The 21913-nt window shown below is 47.4% G+C and overlaps 1 protein-coding gene across 2 annotated transcripts; it reads right to left on the bottom strand.

The window, feature by feature from the left end:
• Positions 1–217: 217 nt before the first annotated feature.
• On the bottom strand, positions 218–20348 carry LOC137352770 (myelin-oligodendrocyte glycoprotein-like). 2 transcript variants are annotated; one of them, XM_068018572.1, is made up of 6 exons: positions 20091–20348; positions 7654–7717; positions 6196–6519; positions 2633–2701; positions 1751–1853; positions 218–604 (listed from the first exon to the last, which is right to left on the bottom strand). In XM_068018572.1, the coding sequence occupies exons 1-6, from the start codon at positions 20103–20105 to the stop codon at positions 433–435; spliced, it is 747 nt and encodes a 248-aa protein (XP_067874673.1). In that variant the 5' UTR covers positions 20106–20348; the 3' UTR covers positions 218–432. The 2 variants fall into 2 exon arrangements, with proteins under 2 accessions (XP_067874673.1, XP_067874672.1); XM_068018571.1 differs by lacking the exon at positions 20091–20348 and adding an exon at positions 18394–18463.
• Between the last annotated feature and the right edge of the window lie 1565 nt (positions 20349–21913).

Below are 21913 nucleotides of genomic sequence, written 5' to 3'. Positions count from 1 at the left end.
TTCGAATAGGTCGTTAATTTTGAAAACAAATTTCTCCATATTTCCAAAAACCTGTCCGTAAGCCGATTGTAATTTAAACTTTTCCCTTTCCTTAAAAAAATACCCTGAAGGCGTATTTCTCCACTCTCTGTTTGTAAATCCTGACTTTTAAAGGATCACAACAAAACTGTTAAAGTTTTTTTAAAAAGTAGTGTCATGAACACATCAACCTGAGAGGGGGTTAACTTCACAATGCACGCTCACAAACATACAAGGAAAGGTAAAGACATCAAAAGGGCAAGGACATTTACAAAAGTAGAAAATAGCTTACTGACAAAGGGGCAGGGGTCCCAGTTGAAAACTGAGTTTTTTTAAAAATAAAAGCTGGAATTAACCGACTGGAAGTGCTGGTTCACCCCTCCCTGACCCAGGCTCAGTGCAGTGTAAACTCAGTTAGTGCTGGACAGCCCCGTTCCCCAGAAGGTTTTGTTCTCCAGCTGCTCCATTCTGATGCTCAGGTGCTGTTGTCACAAGGTCCCGGGTTTCACCTGAACAAGTCACCCCTGTCAAAGGGACATTAGATGCTTCATTTTGTTTGATGCGGTGTCGATTTTGAACACAATTCCTGGGAGAGAAAAAAACAGCAGAGTTCAGGTTACATTAAAAGAATCCAACACTTTGTACAAGTGTGTAAAGGAGCTGTTCAGGAACACAGACCGATTAAATTACACTCAACATCCTGGGCACCAATGGCAGCTGGAAAATGGGTCACAGGAGCTGCACGGTGATGGAGCACAGAGTGTAGAGGAGAGGAGGCTTATAGAGGAGGCAATGGGCAAGAGCTGGACACTCCACAGGACCTGTGCTGACCGAGGCACCAGACCAATAGAAAAATAACAGCTCACCTCAACATTGGAGATTAAGAAGAATTGATGAAGATCTCGGTTAACACTGAGCTGAAGATGATGGGGGTCAGATCAGACAGGAGGAGGCTGGGAATGTCTGTACTCTCCAGACTGATCCTGAATTATTGAGAGGAGTCACAGATGGACAGGATATTCCCTGATGTGATCAAACCCGACCCAGCAGTGACCAAACAGGCTGACGGAAACAGAAATATTGTGATGGGGGAGAGTCAGAGGACAGAGTTAGAGAGTCTGCAATAGTTCCCCCTCCCCACTGGCAGGTGGATAAGAGGTGGGCAGGGAGATGTGGATGTTGAGGGAGGCAGAGAAATGCAACATACCCTTGTTAGTGGTTGAAACCTCGGGTCACAGGGGTGGGAGTGGACACAGGGTATAACACAGAGGTGAAGGGAGGAGGTCTCAGTGATGGAGAGGATACAGTGTAGGAAGCTCAGCTCAGGGTCTGATAGGACTCCGAGGTTGTGAACAGTCTGGTTCAGCCTCAGACAGTGGCCAGGGAGGGGGATGGAGTCAGTGGCTGGGGAACAGAGCAAGGATCAGAGGGTGGTGAAAAGTCAGAGGAGAGAGGACAAGGGGATTTTAGGTGTAGGCTGGTGAGTTGTTTGCTGCAGAGATTAGGCGAGTGTCTATTAACTGTGTGATAGAGGGAGCCGCACATTCCTGCTCTTCACCTTCAGTTCAGCAGCTAGAGGATGACAACAAGCTGGAAGTGACTGGATAATGCAGCATTGAAACATCCCACACAGCACAAAGTGTATCAGTGCACACAACATTTCCACAACACCAAATATAATAAAACAAAACTAGAATTAACAATGGGAACTGCAGAACATTCCAGAACTCACCATCTTTGTCGCTTTTGAATAACGAAAACTACAATTACAGCAATGAGAAGAAGAAGAATTGCGATGACCAATCCAACTACTGCTCCAGTAGAGAGTCCAGGATCTAGAGACAGAATAAAGCCGTTAACAGACTGGGACACACTAACAAAACTAACAGCAGAGACCGTCAGCACCTAGTGTTTCAGAACACACACACACACACACACACACACACACACAACCACCACCCCCCCCACCCCCCACCCCCCCAAACAGCTCACTGAAATAGAGTGGGAATTTTAAACTCGTGAATATCATAGGATTGGATGGATGCTGGTTTACATCCAGATCCTGGAGTTCCCGGAAAGATGGGAAAAGATTTGGAAGGTGACAACACATTAAAGGATTTGGGAGGGGAAAGGGAGGTAGGAGATGGGACAGTAGTTTCCGAAGGTTAAGGGTTATTTTTTTGAGGATAGGGATGATCTCGCCAGATTTACAGGAGAGGCAGATAACACCTGGAGACAAGCATTTACAATATCGACTAACATTACGACCAGGAGGGAAAGTTGGATGATTAGTAGTTTAGCAGGAACAGGATCAAGGGAACAAGAGGTGGGTCTCATGGACATGATGAGCTCAGACAGGGAATGAGTGGAAATAGGAGAGAAACCAGAGAAAGATGGGAGTTCAGGGTTAGGTCAGGGGGGAGGATTATAGGAGGTTTGGCCAGGTGTGCTAGTGGAAGGGAGGGACACAGCAGAGGCAGCTGATCGAATGGTCTCGAACGTAGTGACAGAACAGTCCATGAGCTCCTCGCACGTATTGTTGGACTTATTACCCATTCAGTGTGAGCATATGTAAAATCTAAAAACACATGCAGTAGTTTAGAAACAGATTTACCTGGTACAGGTGTGTTCAGTACAGGTGTGTTCAGTACAGATGTGTTCAGTACAGGTGTACGGGTTCGCTCTAAAGAAAACATCATGTGTTTAGTATTGTGTGTGACGGTAGACAGGCAATTGCTAACATTTGAAGATCTAATACATAGTTTACAACAAAAATGCATTTCTTTAATGTAAAAAATCCCAGCAAGGAAAGTGTTCCAACTGTAGCTAACAAAAGAAATCAAGGATTGTATTAGAGCAAAGGAAGAGGCGTATAAAGTTGTCCAAAAAATGTTAATCCTGAGGATTGGGAACATTTCAAAATTCTGCAAAGGAGGACCGGGAAAAAGATTAAGAAAGGGAAATAGAATAGGAGAGTAAATTAGCGAGAAACATAAAAACAGACTGTAAAAGCTTCTCCAGATCTGTAAAACAGAAAAGATTAGCAAAGACAAATGTGGGTCCATTACAAACAGACTTAGGAGAATTTATAATTGGGAACAAGGAAATGGCAGAGAAAATAAAACAAATACTTTGTGTCTGTCTTCATGGAGGAAAATACTAAAAAGCTCCCAGAAATAATGGAGAATCAAGGGACTAGTGTCAACAAGGAACTGCAAGATACCAATATTAATAAACAAGTACAAGAGAAATTAGTGGGACTGAAAGTAGATAAATCCTCTGGACCTGATGATCTATATCCCAGCATGTTGAAAGAGGTGGCTGTAGAGATAGTTGATGCATTAGTGGTCATCTTTCAAAATTCTGTAGACTCTGGAATGGTTCCCGCAGACTGGAAGGTGGTAAATGTAACCCAACTGTTTAAGAAAGGAGGGAGAGAGAAAACAGGGAACTACAGACCTGTTAGCCTAGACATCAGTCATAGGGAAAATGCTAGAATCTACAATAAAGGATGTGATAACTGGACACTTCGAAAATAATGGTAGGATTGGGCAGAGTCAACCTGGATTTATGAAAGGGAAATCATGGTTTATAAACCTGTTGGAGTTTTTTTTTTGAGGATGTAACTAACAGAATAGAAAAGGGAGGGAAGAGGTGGATGTGCGATATCTGGATTTGAAGAAAACCTCTGATAAAGTCCCACACAAGAGGTTGGTAAACAAAATGAGAACACATGGGATTGGAGTGAATCTACTGGCAGGGATTGAGAACTGGTTAACAGACAGAAAACAGAGAGTCGGAATAAATGGGTCATTTCCAGGTTGGCAGGTTGTTACAAGTGGGATACTACAAGGATCGGTGCTTGGGCCCAGCTATTCACAATCTAGATCAATGATTTGGATGTGGGGATTAAATGTAATATTTCCAAGTTTGCAGAAGACAAAAAACTAGGTGGAAGTGAGAGTTGTGAGGAGGATGCAAAGAGGCTTCAAGGAGATATGGAGAGGTTAAGCAAGTGGGCAAAAGATTGGATAAATGTGAGGTAATCCACTTTGGGAGGGAAAACAGAAATACAGAGTATTTCTTAAACAGTGAGAGGCTGGGAATGTTGAATTTCAAAAGGACTTGGGTGTCCTTGTTCATGAGTCACTGAAAGCTAACATGCAGGTACAGCAAGCAATTAAAGCAGCTAATGGTATGTTGGTTTTTATTACAAGAGGATTTGAGTATAGGAGTAAAGACTGCAATTATATAGAGCCTTGGTGAGACTGCATCTGGAGTATTGTGTAGTTTTAGTCTCATTACCAAAGGAAAGATACACTTGCCTCGAAGAGAGTGCAACGAAGGTTCACCAAACTAATTCCCGGGATGGAGGGATTGTCCGATGAGGAAAGATTAAATGGACTGGGCCTTTATTCTCAAGAGTTTAGAAGAATAAGAGGTGATCTCATTCAAACATACAAAATTCTTACAGGTCTCGACAGGGTAGATGTAGGAAGGATGTCTCCCCAGGCTGGGGGTGGGGTCTAGAACCAGGGGACACAGTCTCAGAATAAGAGGTCGGCCATTTCGGACTGAGATGAAGAGGAATTTCTTCACTCAGAGGGTGGTGAATCTTCAGAATTCTCTGCCCCAGAGGGCAGTGGAGGCTCAATCATTGAGTATGTTCAAGACTGAGATCGACAGATTTCTACATATTAAAAATATCAAGGGTTACGGGGGTAGTGCAGGAAAATGGTGTTGAAGTAGAAGATCAGCCATGATCTCATTGAATATTGGAACAGGCTCGAAGGGCTGAATGGCCTCCTCTTGCTCCCATTTCTTATGTAAACTGCAGAAATGTTCAAAGACTCTATCGGGCTGTAGGGAAACACATCCCGGGAGGAACGAGACTCGGGGAAAACTGATCAGGAAGGATCAGGAACAGGGTCGGCAGAGTGAAAAATCCAACAGGATTGCATTCACTTTGAGGGGTTGAATGGAAGTTTTCCAGAGTTACCCCCAGCAGGATCATTCCCAGCAGACTACACCCACCTGTGGAGAGAATTCCCACAGGATCCTGGGCCGACTGGGATACACTTTCAAGGTAAGTGCACTGGGTCTTGTAAAGACTGCCTGAGAGGTGCTATGGACCCCACCTCCTGCACCCCAACATCTGGAGACAGATGGAGCACGTTTCTGGAGAGTGAGAGCAGCTTGATAGCACCGTTAACTCCTTCCATCACCCAGTTTAGCAGCTCTGTCCTTCAGGGCTCAGCCAGCTCGGTCAGTGGTGGGATTACCGAGTCACCCTTGGTGATAGATAGTGAAGTCCCCACTCGGTACATTCTGTGTCCTTGTTACCCTCAGTGCTTCCTCCAAGTGGTGTTCAACATGGAGGAAAACTGATTGATCAGCTGAGGGAGGGCAGGAGGTGATAATCAGCAGGAGGTCTCCAGGCCCATGTTTGACCTGAAGCTGTGAGATTTCATGGGGTTCAGGGTCAATGTTGAGGAGTCCTGGGGTCACTGCCTCCTGACTGTATACCACTGTGTCCCCACCTCTGGTGGGTCTGTCCTGCCAGTGGGACAGTACATACCCAGGGATGGTGATAGAGGAGTCTGGGATGTAGGGTTGATTCTGTGAGTGTGACTGTCTCACACAGCTCTCCCAACATGGACACCAGTCTCCAGATGTCAGTGAGGGGGACTTTGCAGTGTTGACTGGGCTGGGTTTGCCTTTCCTGTGTCCTGATTCAATGTCTGGGTCACAGCCAGTGGGCCGTTCAGTTTTATTCCTGTTTTTCTTTCTGGTGGTTTGATACAAACTGATTGAAGTGGCCGAGCAGGTCAGAGGGCAGTTAAAAGTTAACCAGGTTAATGTGGGACTGGAGTCACATATAGACCAGACCGGGTAAGGACGGCAGGTTTCCTTCCCGAGAGGGACATTAGTGAACCAGTTGGGTTTTACAACAATCCAACAGCTTCATGGTCACTTTTATTGGGACCAACTTTATATTTCCAGATTTATTTTAAACTGAATTTCAATTCTGAAAGTGCCATGGTGGGATTTGAACTCACATTCTCTGGATTATTATTCCAGGCCTCTGGATTACTAGTCCAGTAACATAACCACTGCACCACCGTACCCATAAAATCAGAGAGTAAATGCAGAATACCTGAAACAGAAACCTCTCACCTGTTACAGAGAGATCGACATCTTGATGAAAGACAGGAGTCTCCCTCTGTTGAATCTCACACCGATACTCATTCTGGTCTGACTGCCTGAGGTCAGAGATCAGAAGTGACCAGTTGCCTTGTTCCAGTTGATCTTTGAACAGGTTTGTTCTGTCTCTGAACTGTGGGGCTTGTAGAGTCAAATCATCATTCCCATTGACAAATTTGTGTAAAACTCCATTCCCGAATATCCACCAAATTACCTGTAAATCAGAGACTGGGACATTCCCTTTGTAGGTACAGGGCAGCACAACCTGCTCCCCAAGGAACCCAGAAACTGAGTAACCTGGAAAAGATTGAAAGTATTTATCCACAGATATAACCTCCCTGCTGGTACATTCCATCCCAAGCTTCACATGGTTACACTGCGATGCTTGATTTACAAGAAGCACTGATCAGTAACTCACTGCTTTCATTTCTGTGGGAAGGTTAAAGGTCAGGCATTAAGGGCCTTCAACTAAAACCAGCTTGTGCTGGATATTTGTATCCACAGAGCAGCTGGACAGCACTTTGAATCGTGTGTTTCCCATTGTACACATGCTGGGAGAACACATCAGGATATTGGTCACCCTGCCCACCTCCCCCCTTTGGGAGAACAATGACAGACTGGGGGTGCACAATGTGAGGTGGAGCTCAGGAGCAGAAAACTGACCCTGAAATGTAAAGACAGGAACGGGTGGGGGAGGGGGTACCCGAGGATGTGGAAAGGGCTTTGGACAGGTTGGGGGGACAATGACGGATGAGTACACTGTGTAGGGGGTGAGGCAGCACCTGATGGTCTGAAAGGGGCCGAGGCAATGTGGATCCTCACCTCTCTCCACCACTAACCTGTCAGACCTTGCTCCTCACCCTAATACGGCCAGACTCTGCCCCCTCCCAGGACCCAAAACCCAACCCCCAGTCCTGATGACCCTACTCCCCATGCTCAGAGGCAATTCCCAGTTCTATTTGATCCAGGACTGTCCCAGACTCCTGATCCCAGTGCTCAGGACCCCATCCCAGTACCACTGGATCCCAGTCACCCATCCCAGTGTCACCGAGTGTTGCTCAGTGTCCAGATTCCACTGTTCACATCACAGGGGTTAATCTGAAGACATTAACTGCCTTCCTTTCAGGTCTCATGATCATTATGTGTAATGTGAACCGACTGTGTCCACTCCCTCAATGGGCCCACTCACAGTGAACACAGCACCTTAAAGCAAGATGAATTCCTGATATAATGAAGACTATTCCCCAGTAATATACACATTACTGATTTCAGTCCCAGACACCCAGACAAATGTTCTTTCCAGGAGATAGCTAACTGCAGTCTGTATAAATTCACAAGGTTAGCACCATCCAGGAAGATCAATCCTGATATAATCCATGTCACCAGCAGCCCCGAGCTCTGCTGAAATGTGAGAGCAGTCACAGCGTTTACCTGAAACAGCAGCAACAGCATTTAGCAGCAGCAGCAGGAGGAGGAGTTTCTGTAAGTTGGGTCCCTGCAACAAGAAAACACAGTTACCCCCCTTTACCACAGTTTCTTGCTGCTCATGTCCATTTCTGAACCGGGACAGGACAGAGCCCATGGTCCCGCTCCCCATTACTGACCCCCCTCCCTCCCGGCTCTGAGACACATTGAGACCGGGAGCAGCCCTGACACAGTCCATGGTCCCACTCCCCATTACTGACCCCCCTCCCTCCCGGCTCTGAGACACATTGAGACCGGGAGCAGCCCTGACACAGTCCATGGTCCCACTCCCCATTACTGACCCCCCTCCCTCCTGGCTCTGAGACACATTGAGACCGGGAGCAGCCCTGACACAGCCCATGGTCCCACTCCCCATTACTGACCTCCCTCCCTCCTGGCTCTGAGACACATTTAGACCGGGAGCAGCCCTGACACAGTCCATGGTCCCACTCCCCATTACTGACCCCCCTCCCTCCCGGCTCTGAGACACATTGATTTTAAAAAGTGTAATGATGAAACAAACTAAATTAAAATGAAATATAAATAAAAAATGCAAAGTAAAACAAAGTGGTGGGGTGTGTGTGCACCAGTCATGCTCTGAAATTATTGAACTCAGTGTTCAGTCTGGCAGGCTGTGGTGTGCCCAATCAGTAAATGAAATGCTGTTCCCCGAGCTTGTGTCGATGTTCACTGGAACACTGCAGCAATCCCAGGACACAGATGTGAGCATGAGAGCAGCGTGGGGGGGGCATGGGGGGGGAGTGTTGAAATGGCAAGCAACCGGAAGCCCGGGTCCTGCTTTCGGACTGAGCGGAGATGTTCCGCAAAGTGGTCACCCAGACAGTGTTTGGTCTCCCCAATGTAGAGGAGACCACACTGTGAGCAGCGAATACAGTATACTACATTGAAAGAAGTACAAGTAAATCGCTGCTTCACCTGAAAGGAGTGTTTGGTGCCTGGGATAGTGAGGAGAGAGGAGGTAAATGGGCAGGTATTACACCTCCTGCGATTGCAGGGGAAGGTGCCATGGGAAGGGGACGAGGTGGTGGGGGTAATGGAGGAGTGGACCAGGGTGTCGTGGAGGGAACGATCCCTTCGGAATGCTGACAGGGGAGGGGAGGGGAAGATGCATTTGGTAGTGGCATCACGCTGGAGGTGGCGGAAATGGCAGAGGATAATCCATTGGATGTGGAGACTGGTGGGGTGGAAAGTGAGAATAAGGGGAACCCTGTCGCGGTTCTAGGAGGGAGGGGAAGGGGTGAGGGTAGAGGTGCGGGAAATGGGCCTGACACAGTTGAGGGCCCTGTCAACCACAGTGGGGAGGAATCCTCGGTTGAGGGAAAATGAAGACATATCGGAAGCACTGTCATGAACGATAGCATCATCAGAGTGCATGCGTCGGAGACGGAGAAACTGGGAGAATGGAATGGAGTCCTTCCAGGAGGTAGGGTGTGAAGAAATGTAGTCGAGGTAGCTGTGGGAGTTAGTGGGATTATAATGATTATTAGTAGACAGGCATCAACAGAGATGGAGATAGAGGAGTCGAGGAAGGGAAGGGAAGTGTCTGAGATGGACCATGTAAAGGTGAGAAAAGGGTGGAAATTGGAAGCAAAGTTGATAAAGTTTTCCAGTTCAGGGCGGGAGCAGGAAACGGCACCGATACAGTCATCAATGTACTGGAAAAAGAGTTGGGGGAGGGGGCCTGAGTAAGACTGGAACAAGGAATGTTCAACATATCCCACAAAAAGACAGGTATAACTAGGACCCATGTGGGTTCCCATAGCAACACCTTTTAATTTTTTTTAATTTAGAGATACAGCACTGAAACAGGCCCTTCGGCCCATCGAGTCTGTGCCGACCAACAACCACCCATTTATACTAACCCTGCAGTAATCCCATATTTCGTACCACCTACCTACACTAGGGGCAATTTATAATGGCCAATTTACCTATCAACCTGCAAGTCTTTGGCTGTGGGAGGAAACCGGAGCACCCGGCGAAAACCCACACGGTCACAGGGAGAACTTGCAAACTCCACACAGTCAATGCCCAAAATCGAACCCGGGTCCATGGATCTGTGAGGCTGCGGTGCTAACCACTGCGCTGTACTTGAAGGAAGTGAGCGGAGTTGAAGGAGAAGTTGTTCAATGTGAGAACAAGTTCAGCCAGGCGGAGGAAGGTGGTGATGGATGGGGACTGGTTGGGCCTCTGTTCAAGGAAGAAGTGGAGAGCCCTCAAATCATTCTTGTGGGGGATGGAGTTGTAGAGAGATTGGACGTCCATAGTGAAGAGGAGGCGGTTGGGGCCAGGAAACTGGAAATTGTCAAAATAATGTAGGGCGTCAGAAGAGTCACGGATGTAGGTGGGGAGAGGCTGGACTAGGGGAGAAAAGATAGAGTCAAGATAGGAAGAAATAAGTTCAGTGGGGCAGGAACAGACTGTAAAGATCCAGTGTGATCCGGGAACACTGGGATTTACACACTGAGCATTTACTGCAGTGGGATTTGAGAGTTAAACAGTGCACTGATTTCTGTTGGGATCCAGTGTGATCTGGGAACACCAGGATTTATAGTCATAAAAACAGAAAATGATGGAAATCCTCAGCAGGTCTGGGAACATCCATGGAGACAGGAACATTAACGTCTCAGGTCAGTGATCTGCCATCAGAACTGGGAAAGGTTAGAATCAGTTTGAAGCAAGTGAAAGGGGAAGGGCTCCCATTTTTTCTATTTCCATTCTCTTCTTTTGCAAAAAATATGCCTTATTCATAAAATTTGTAAAAATTACATTGCATAACTGTTCAAATTTGACATTACACAGAATAGATACATTTCAACGAGAAAAAAAATTCCAAGGCTGGGGCGGAGGGAACCTGCAATCTGTGGTTAACTAAAACATTTAAAGATCGTATCAAACTTAAAGAAAAAGCATATAATTGCACAAAGATGAGAGGCAGGTCAAAAGATTGGACACAAGATTAAAAAAACAGCAAAGATTGATACGGAATGTAAAATTAGAATAGGAGAGAAAGCTAGCTAGAAATATAAAGACAGATAGTAAGAGTTTCTATAGATATTCAATAAAGAAGAGAGTTAACAAAGTGAGCATTGGTCCTATAGAAAGTGAGTCTGCGGAATTAATAATGGATAATAAGGAGATGGCAGATGAATTGAACAGATATTTTGCATTTGTCTTCACTACAGAGGATACAAGTAACATCCCAGAATTACCTGTAAGTAAGGAAATGGAAGGGAGGGAGGAACTCAAGAAAATTACAACCACCAGGGAAGTGGTACTGAGTAAATTGTTGGAGCTGCAGGCGGACAAGTCCCCAGGTCCTGATGGACTCCATCCTCGGGTGTTAAAAGAAGTGGCTAGTGAGAGAGTTGATGCGTTAGTTCAATTTTCCAAAATTCCTAGATTTGGGGAAGGTTCCATTAGATTGGAAAATAGCGAAGGTAGCTTTATTCAAAAAGGGAGGGAGACAGAAAACAGGAAACTACAGGCCAGTTAGCTTAACATCTATCATAGGGAAAATGTTAGAAGCTATTATTAAAGACGTTATAGCAGGGCACTTAGAAAAATTCAAGGTAATCAGGCCGTCAACATGGTTTTGTAAAAGGGAAATCATGTTTAACTAATTTATTGGAGTTCTTTGAGGGAGTTACATGTGCTGTGAATGAAGGGGAACCAGTGTATGTACTGTACTTAGATTTCCAGAAGGCATTTGATAAGGTGCCAAATCAAAGGTTATGGCAGAAAATAAAAGCTCATGGTATTGGGGGTAACATACTGGCATGGATAGAAGATTGGCTAACTAACAGGAAACAGTAGGCAGAAATGGGTCATTTTCTGGTTGGCAGGATGTAATGAGTGGTGTACCACAGGGATCTGTGCTGGGGCCTCAACTTTTTACAATTTTATAAATGACTTAGATGAAGGGACCGAAGATATGGTTGCTAAATTTGCTGATGACACAAAGATAGGTAGGAAAGTAGGTTATGAAGAGGACATAAGGAGGCTACAAAGGGATATAGATAGGTTAAGTGAGTGGACAAAAATCTGGCAAATGGAGTATAATGTGGGAAAAATGCAAAGTTGTCCATTTTGGTCAGAAGAATAAAGCAGCATATTATCTAAATGGTGAGAGATTGCTGAGATCAGATGCAGAGGGATCTGTTTGTCCTAGTGTATGAATCGCAAAAGATTAGTATGCAGGTACAGCACGTCATTAGGAAAGCTAATAGAATGTTAAGGTTGATCGTGAGGGGAATTGAATACAAAGGTAGGAGGTTATGCTTCAACTATACAGGGCATTGATGAGACCACATCTGAAGTCCTGTGTATAATGAAACCAGACGGACCACCCAACATCGACCTAGGCACCGGAAACAACAATGGCAAACCCAGCCCTGTCGACCCTGAAAAGTCCTCTTTAGTAACATCTGGGGGCTTGTGCCAATGTTGAGAGAGCGGTCCCACAGTCTAGTCAAGCAACAGCCTGACAGTCATACTCACAGGATTATACCTTACAGACAATATCCCAGACACCGCCATCACCATCCCTGGGTATGTCTAGTCTCACCGCTGCAGCAGAGGTGGCAACACAGTAGGGAGGGAGTTGCCCTGGGGGTCCTCAACATCAGCTCCATACCCCATGATATCTCATGACATCAGGTCAAGCATGGGCAAGGAAACCTCCTGCTGATTACCATCTACCACCCTCCCTCAGCTGATGAGTCAGTACTCCTCCATGTTGACCACTTGGAGGAAGCACTGAGGGTGGCAAGGGCACAGAATGTACTCTGGGTGGAGAACTTCAATGTCTATCACCAAGAGTGGCTCAGATGCTCCACGACTGACCGAGCCCTAAAGGATTTCGCTGTTAGACTGGGTCTGCAGCAGCTGGTGAGGGAACCAACAAGAGGGAAAAATGTACTCAACCTTGTCCTCATCAATCTGCCTACTGCAGATGTATCTGTCTATGACAGTATTGGTAGGAGTGACCACCGCACAGTCCTTGTGGAGATGAAGTCCCACCTTCACATTGAGGATACCCTCCATCGTGTTGTGTGGCACTATCACCGTGCTAAATGGGATAGATTTCAAACAGATTTCGCAATGCAAAACTGGGCATCCATGAGGCACTGTGGGCCATCAGCAGCAGCAGAATTGTACTCAACCACAATCTGTAACCTCATGGCCCAGTATATCCTCCACTCTACCATTACCATCAAGTCAGGAGACCAACCCTGGTTCAAATGAAGAATGCAGGAGGGCATTCCAGGAGCAGCACCAGGCATACCTCAAAATGAGGTGTCAACCTGGTGAAGCTATAACACAGGACTATCTGCATGGCAAACAGCATAAGCAGCATGCGATAGACAGAGCTAAGCGATCCCATAACCAACAGATCAGATCTAAACTCTGCAGTCCTGCCACATCCAGCCGTGAATGGTGGCGGACAATTAAACAACTAACTGGAGGAGGTAGCTCCACAAATATCCCCATCCTCAATGATGGGGGAGCCCAGCACATTAGTGCAAAAGATAAGGCTGAAACATTTGCAACAATCTTCAGCCAGAACTGCCAAGTTGATGATCCATCTCGGCCTCCTCCTGAAGTCCCCAGCATCACAGATGCCAGACTTCAGCCAATTCGATTCACTCCGTGTGATATCAAGAAATGACTGAAGGCACTGGATACTGCAAAGGCTACAGGCCCTTACAATATTCCGGCAATAGTACTGAAGACCTGTGCTCCAGAACTTGCCGTGCCCCTAGCCAAGCTGTTCCAGTACAGCTACAACACTGGCATCTACCCTGCAATGTGGAAAATTGCCCAGGTATGTCCTGTACACAAAAAGCAGGACAAATCCAGCCCGGCCTATTACCGCCCCATCAGTATACTCTGAATCATTAGTAAAGTGATGGAAGGGGTCAAGAGTGCTATCACACGGCACTTGCTTAGTAATAGCCTGCTCAGTGACACACAGTTTGGGTTCTGCCAGCTCCTGATCTCATTACAGCCTTGGTTCAAACATGGACAAAAGAGCTGAACAAGAGGTGGTGAGAGGAGAGTATCTGCCCTTGACATCAAGGCAGCATTTGACCGAGTTTGGCATCAAGGAGCCTGAGCAAAACTGAAGTCACTGGGAATCGGGGGAAAACTCTAGGCTGGTTGGAGTCATACCAAGCGCTAAGGAAGATGGTTGTGGTTGTTGGAGTTCAATCATCTCAGCTCCAGGACATCACCTCAGGAGTTCCTCAGGGTAGTGTCCTAGGCGCAACTATCAGCTGCTTCATCAATGATCTTCCTTCAGTCATAATGTCGGAAGTGGGGATGTTCACTGATGATTGCACAATGTTCAGCACCATTTGCGATTCCTCAGATGCTGAAGCAGTCCGTGTAGAAATGCAGAAAGACCTGGACAATATCCAGGCTTGGGCTGAGAAGTGGCAAGTAACATTCGTGCCACACAAGTGCCAGGCAATGACCATCTCCAACAAGAGCGAATCTAACCATCTACCCTTGACATTCAACAGCATTACCATTGCTGAATCCCCCACTATCAACATCCTCGGGGCTACCATTGACCAGAAACTGAACTGGAGTAGTCATATAAATAACGTGGCTACAAAAGCAGGTCAGAGGCTAGGAATCCTGAGGCGAGTAACTCACCTCCTGACTCCCCAAAGCCTGTCCACCATCTACAAGGCACAAGTCAGGAGTGTGATGGAATACTCTCCACTTGCCTGGATGGGTGCAGCTCCAACAACACTCAAGAAGCTCGACACCATCCAGGACAAAGCAGCCCACTTGATTGGCAACCCATCGACAAACATTCACTCCCTCCACCACCGCACAGTGGCAGCAGTGTGTACCATCTACAAGATGCACTGCAGCAACGCACCAAGGCTCCTCAGACAGCACCTTCCAAACCCGCAACCTCCACCAACAAGAAGGACAAGGGCAGCAAATACATGGGAACACCACCATCTGCAAGTTCCCCTCCAAGTCACACACCATCCTGACTTGGAACTATATCGCCGTTCCTTCACTGTCGCTGGGTCAAAATCCTGGAACTCCCTTCCTAACAGCACTGTGGGTGTACCTACCCCACACGGACTGCAGCGATTGAAGAAGGCAGCTCACCACCACCTTCTCAAGGGCAATTAGGGATGGGCAATAAATGCTGGCCTGGCCAGTGACGCCCACATCCCATGAATGAATTAAAAAAAGAAGAGTATTGGTCTCCTTATTTAAGGACGGACATAAGTGCACTGGAAGCAGTTCAGGGAAGGTTTACTGGACTGATACCTGGAATGGACAGGCTAGGCTTGTATCCGTTGGAATTTAGAAGAGTAAGAGGCAACTTGATGGAAACATATAAGATCCTAAGGGGTCTTGACAGGGTGGATGTGGAGAGGATGTTTCTCCTTCCTCCCCTTCACCATCTCTGTCCCCTTCCCCCCCACCTCACCGTCTGTTCCCCCCCACCCTCCTCACTGTCTGTCCCCTTCCTCCCCCACCCCTCACCGTCTCTGTCCAAGTCCCTCACCATCACTGTCCCCTTCCCCCACCCTCTCTGTTGTTGTATTAATCCTATTGCTTTGGAAGTCTTTGGACTCATTAAAAGGCAGAGATATTTATTTCCACGATTTAACACACAGAATGTTTTTTTATTTGTTTGTGGGATGTCCGTGTCTCTGACTAGGACAGAATTTATTGCCCATCCCTAATTGCCTTTGACCCAAGTGACTTGCTGGGCCATTTCAGAGGGTATAATTAAGAATCAGCTACATTGCTGTGGGTCTGGAGTCACATGTAGGCCAGACCAGGTAAAGACAGCAGATTTCCGATCTTAAAAAGGACATTATTGAACCAGATGGGTTTTTAACCACAGTTGACAATGGTTTCTTGGTTACCATTAGACTAGGTTTTTAATTCCAGATTTATTAATTGAATGTAAATTTCACCATCTGCTGTGGTGAGATTTGAACCCAGAGCATTAGCCTGACCTCTGGTTTACTAGTCCACTGACATTACCACTCACCCCTCCTCAGGGATGAGGAAATCATTTAGATGTCACTTTTTGTCACTTTTCTCCCATTTCCTGATTTTTCCTCGGGTGTGTGAGGGTGCAATCCCATAGGTCCCACTCACTCGTTGAAACCTCCCTCAAACACTCACTCTTCACCTGTGAATCAACACAATGAATAGTTCCATCCAGCTTAAAGTACAACTGAGCCAAACCCCACCTGCCTTGCACTGAGTCCCACTCCCCTATCACCCCAACCCACCCCTTACCAACCTGCACGGGCCTCACCTGCCTCAATGCAGTGAACTCAAAATCTATGTGCTTGTTTATATGGCCCATCCCCATCTTCAATCTCCACCCCTAATACATGTCAGCACAAGCCTTCTGACTTTCATCTCCTTTACATCCTCAGTGTTCCATTCAGACTTTCAGTGGCAGATCTTCAGACACATTAGTCCCAATATTGTGGAATTCTCTCCCTAACCCCTCTGCTAGAGAAATGTAAGATGTTGTTTAGTTGGCAGAATTGTGTTTGTGTGATTAGACTAGATAATGGACTGTGCTTTTAACATTCTTCAGATATGTCAGCAGGTAAAGCAGAAAACACAGCCAAAATATTCTGAGTCCCAAATCATCATTGGGAAATGTTTCAACCAATAGTCATAAGACAGATCTCTGCAGCAGCAACAAGGAGGTGACTACCTTCTGGCATGTGTCCCACCAGTAAGCTTAACAGCTCCAGCCTTAGACTGTATTTTTGTAAAGCCATTTTAAAATCGTAAACAAAATTCCTGGTCAAGTCTCAGCATGTGTGCAGCTATTATCTAATTTCTCCATCATCTCCTCTGGATTGTAAACGGGCCAGAAAAATCAAGGTAGTTTTCAGGAAGGCTGGTTAAACCAGTTAGTTGGATAGTTTTATTCATTCATGGGATGTGGGCGTCACTGGCCAGGCCAGCATTTATTGTCCATTCCCAATAGCCCTTGAGAAGGTGGTGGTGAGCTGCCTTCTTGAACCGCTGCAGTCCATGTGGGGTAGGTACACCCACAGTGTTGTTAGGAAGGGAGGTCCAGGATTTTGACCCAGTGACAGTAAAGGAACGGCGATATAGTTCCAAGTCAGGATGGTGTGTGACTTGGAGGGGAACTTGCAGGTGGTGGTGTTCCCATGCATCTGCTGCCCTTGTCCTTCTAGGTGGTAGAGGTCACAGGTTTGGAGGGTGCTTTCAAAGGAGCCTTGGTGCGTTGCTGCAGTGCATCTTGTAGATGGTACACACTGCTGCCACTGTGCATCGGTGGTGGAGGGAGTGGATGTTTGTAGATGGGGAGCCAATCAAGTGGGCTGCTTTGTCCTGGATGGTGTCGAAATTCTTGAGTGTTGTTGGAGCTGCACCCATCCAGGCAAGTGGAGAGTATACCATCACACTCCTGACTTGTGCCTAGTAGATGGTGGACAGGCTTTGGGGAGTCAGGAGGTGAGTTACTCGCCTCAGGATTCCTCGCCTCTGACCTGCTCTTGTAGCCATGGCATTTATATGGCTACTCCAGTTCAGTTTCTGGTCAATGGTAACCCCTAGGATGTTGATAGTGGGGGATTCAGCGATGGTAATGTCATTGAATGTCAAGGGGAGATAGTTAGATTCTCTCTTCTTGGAGATGGTCATTGCCTGCCACTTGTGTGGCGCGAATGTTACTTGCCACTTATCAGCCCAAGCCCGGATATTGTCCAGGTCTTGCTGCATTTCTACACGGACTGCTTCTGTATCTGAGGGGTCGCGAATGGTGCTGAACATTGTGCAATCAGCGAACATCCCCACTTCTGACCTTATGATTGAAGGAAGGTCATTGATGAAGCAGCTGAAGATTGTTGGGCCTAGGACACTACCCTGAGGAACTCCTGCAGTGATGTCCTGGAGCTCAGTCTGTCCAGTGATGTTAATACCTGCCCAGCATCCTCAATCTCTGAAATCCATCAGAAATCAGAGTTTACACAAGAGGCAGCTCTGTGTTCAACACATACAGAATGGAAGGGAGAGTAACAGCTTCCCATGGAGTTTCTCCATCAGTAATTATCCTCACCCACAAACAATATTCAAAAATAAGAGGAGTATTGTTAAACCTGAAAGAAACCACAACCGACAACTGCAATGAGCAAGTTAATAAACAGCAGATAAGTTGTGGGTCGTTCACAGACCCTACCACAGGGTCAGGAAGACAAAGCCCAGAAATGGAACAAACTCTCTCCCTGTTTAGAGGGAGACAAACAATAAAGAGGCGAATCCTGAGGGGGAGAAAGGAAAGCTTCCCCAGATCCCCCTCACTCTCCCCAGGTCTGAGACACATTGAGACCGGGAGCAGCCCTGATACAGCCCATGGTCCCGCTCCCCATTACTGACCCTCCTCCCTCCCGGCTCTGAGACACATTGAGACCGGGAGCAGCCCTGACACAGTCCATGGTCCCTCTCCCCATTACTGACCCCCCTCCCTCCCGGCTCTGAGACACATTGAGACCGGGAGCAGCCCTGACACAGTCCATGGTCCCGCTCCCCATTACTGACCCCCCTCCCTCCCGGCTCTGAGACACATTGAGACCGGGAGCAGCCCTGACACAGTCCATGGTCCCGCTCCCCATGACTGACCCCCCGGGTGTGAGACACTGACAGTACCTGCAGCGCTTTTCCATCCATTGCCCCGATCCTGGATCATCCTCTCCCGGAGACAGGAACACTGACACTTGTTTGCCTTTACATAATTTAATAAGGGGGTTGTTGACATCATTCAGAGGGCGGATCATCCCAGTCCAGTCCCAGAATCTGCACCATGATTACACACTCCCCCGCCACTGGGTTCAGAATCTCAAACTCACAAATTCACAGCAGTTTAACCACAGGAAACAGAAACGACAAGCTGATCCAAAGATGCAGCACAGGTTTTGCTGAAATATCTCAAACCGGGAAATTCTCAGACTTTGTAAAAACAGAAACAGAGTTTAACCCTTTCAGCTCCATTCTCCTCCTCCTGTGCTGTTTCTATTCTATTTTATTCTCTGACTGTTCCTCAGAACTGAATCCACATCTTCCAGGGTGTTTTCTTTCACTGAATTTGAGATCCAGCTGTGGTTCAGTTGGCAGCTCTCCAGGACTTGGGAACAAAAATCAAGGTTTATTTGAGGGTCGGTGCAGAGGGAGCCCCGCACTGTCGGAGGGGTCGGTGCAGAGGGAGACCCGCACTGCCGGGGGGTCGGTGCAGAGGGAGCCCCGTACTGCCGGGGGGTCGGTGCAGAGGGAGCCCCGCACTGCCGGGGGGTCGGTGCAGAGGGAGACCCGTACTGCCGGGGGGTCGGTGCAGAGGGAGCCCCGCACTGTCGGAGGGTCGGTGCAGAGGGAGACCCGCACTGCCGGGGGGTCGGTGCAGAGGGAGCCCCGTACTGCCGGGGGGTCGGTGCAGAGGGAGCCCCGCACTGTCGGAGGGTCGGTGCAGAGGGAGACCCGCACTGCCGGGGGGTCGGTGCAGAGGGAGCCCCGTACTGCCGGGGGGTCGGTGCAGAGGGAGCCCCGCACTGTCGCAGGGTCGGTGCCAAGGGAGCTGTCTGAGAAACAGGGGGGAGTTCTGGGTGGTCACTATCACATTGCTGTTTGTGGGATCTTGCTGTGCACACACTAACTGCTGCATTTCCTACATTACAACAGTCAATACACTTCAGAAAAAGTATATCATTGGCTGGGAAGCATTTTCAGATGCCGGTTGTTGTGAAAAGCACGACAGAAATGCGAGACTTTTTTCTACGGCCACATCAGCTCCATCAGTGAGAGCTCGAACCTCCCTCTCTGTTACATCTCCCAGACTTTACCCACTCAGCCCATCTGCTGCTGAAACCCTCATTCCTGCCTTTCTTACCTCCACACTCAATTATTCCAACCCTCTCCTGGCCTGAATGAGGCTCCACATTGAGGATTGAACCTTACAAACGTTTACCTTCACTGTCAAAACTCACACATGAAGAATGGATGTTTATGTGGGCAAACAGAGGGCTGCTGGTATCCACGTGTCAGACATGACTCAGTGGGTAACACTCTCACTTCAGTCAGAAGGTACTGCAGTACTGATGGAATGCTGCACTGTCAGAGGTACTGTCTTTCAGGTGAGAGGTTAAACCGAGGGCCCTGTCTGCCCTATTTGATGTGAAAGATCCCACAACCACAAAGCCAGATCCTCCTGGTTTATTTGTCAATGTTTCGAATTTAACCAACACAAAAACAGGTTAATGCAGACATTGATCACATTGTTATTTGTGGGAACTTGCTGCGTGTAAATTGGTGAGAAAGACACTGTATAAATGGGAGAAACTGAAACTGGAATTTACCTTTCGGAGATACATTGAACTGTTGGTTGGGGCTCTCTCCTCATGTTGCTCTGATTTGGAACATGTTTGACTGTCCCTGTGACCTCAAGACACACGACTTTTAATGGAATCCATACTTCAGGATAAACTAGATCTTCCTCATTGTTGTGAGTGAGTTTACTTCAGTACCCAGGACACATTGATCACTCCATTTAGTTGCTGTTGTCCTTGTTTCAGTATCTGAGACACATTGAATGTCCTCATGGCTGTGGCCTTTTCACCTCTACTATAATCCCCAATTGTTTGATAAAACTGAGTGACTTGCTCGGCCTTTTCAGAGGGCAGTTAAGAGTTAACCACATTGCTGTGGGTCTGGAGTTACTTGTAGACCAGACCAGACCAGGTAAGGGCGGTAGATTTACCTTCCCGAAAGGATATTAGTGAATCAGATGGGTTTTTACAACAATCGGTAATGGTCATCTTTAAACTAGCTTTTTAATTCCAGATTTAAGTGAATTCAAATTTCACCATCTGCTCTGGTGAGATTCGTAATTATCGAGTTTCCTATTATCACATTTCTATTCTTCTCTCCCCTCCCCTGGACAGCCTCCTGACAGGGCCAGTGTCTGCGGGACCTCCTTCTCAACCTCTCCTAAATCCCCACTACCCAGCTCCGTATTAGTCACACCCTCCCTTTCCTGAACCTGTGTTTTCCTCTGGGGTGTATTCTGGATAAAACTGTCCAGAAATTCCTCCCCCTCTCTTATGTGTCAGAGTCTCTCCAGCTCAATGACTCTGAGCCGGAGAGATTCGAGATGGAGACATCACCTGCAGACGTGTTTGCTCAGGACAGTCTCGCTGTCCACAAACTCCCACATTCTGCAGTCCAGACACACAATCTGCTCTGCTATATCTTAAACTAGCCTTATTTTATTTATTTAACTGAAGTCTTTAATCAATGATTATTTGTAATTTTATAACGTAGTTTAACACGTGAAATAATAACCTTAATACACTACTTATACTTTCCCAGTTCTATGTTTAAACCACTGACGTAGTTTAGAGAAAAAGAAGCCTTAAAACTCACTAACTAATCATTTACCTGTTTATCTAATTAATGCCTCTGGACTTCAGCTCTCTGGTCTCACTGTCTCCCTCTCCCTCTCTCGGATCACTCCTTGTTTTGTGAAAGACCAGAACAGCACCTCTTCCCTCCCTGCGCCGAATTCCCTCACTCACCAAATTGTCCGAGTGAAGTACTCTGTCGCAGCAGTACGCCATCGTGCTGGCCTCCATGCTGCTCACTTGGTGTGTAAGTAAAAACCTCCTGTATTAACACTGGCACCAATTCCAAAGACCTGAGTCAGGCCCTGCTGACCGGGTAAGCAGTTCTAACTCGTCACCTCATTAACTAACCGTGTAGCGACATGAGGGGAGGGCGGATCTTTTTTGGGCAGCGAGTGTTTGGGATGTGGAATGCGCTGCCTGAGAGTGTGGTGGAGGCACATTCAATGGTGGCTTTCAAAAGGGAATTGGATAATGATGTGAAGAGTAAAGTTGTGCGGGGGCTAGGGGGGGAAAAGGCGGGGGGGCAGTGAGACTAGCTGAGTTGCTCTGACAGAGAGCCAGCACAGACAGGACGGGCCGAATGGCCTCCTCCTCTGCTCTCACCATTCTCTCATTCCATTCACTTCAACCCCTTCTCCCTCCAACGGCTTCTGCTCGCGCCGGGGGGCGGGGTCACAGCCAGCCTCCCAATCAGCGGCCGGGCCGGTCTGTCACTCAGCTCTCGCCCCGCCCCCCGGCCCCGCCCCTTGGCGGCAAGGGCTTCTCCTGGCGCCAGT

The sequence above is a fragment of the Heterodontus francisci genome, chromosome 39 (assembly GCF_036365525.1).
Source record: "Heterodontus francisci isolate sHetFra1 chromosome 39, sHetFra1.hap1, whole genome shotgun sequence".
Taxonomy (NCBI): Eukaryota; Metazoa; Chordata; class Chondrichthyes; order Heterodontiformes; family Heterodontidae; genus Heterodontus; species Heterodontus francisci.
The sequence above is the reverse complement of the archived record's forward strand: the minus strand, read 5'-3'. Positions and strand labels throughout refer to the sequence as shown.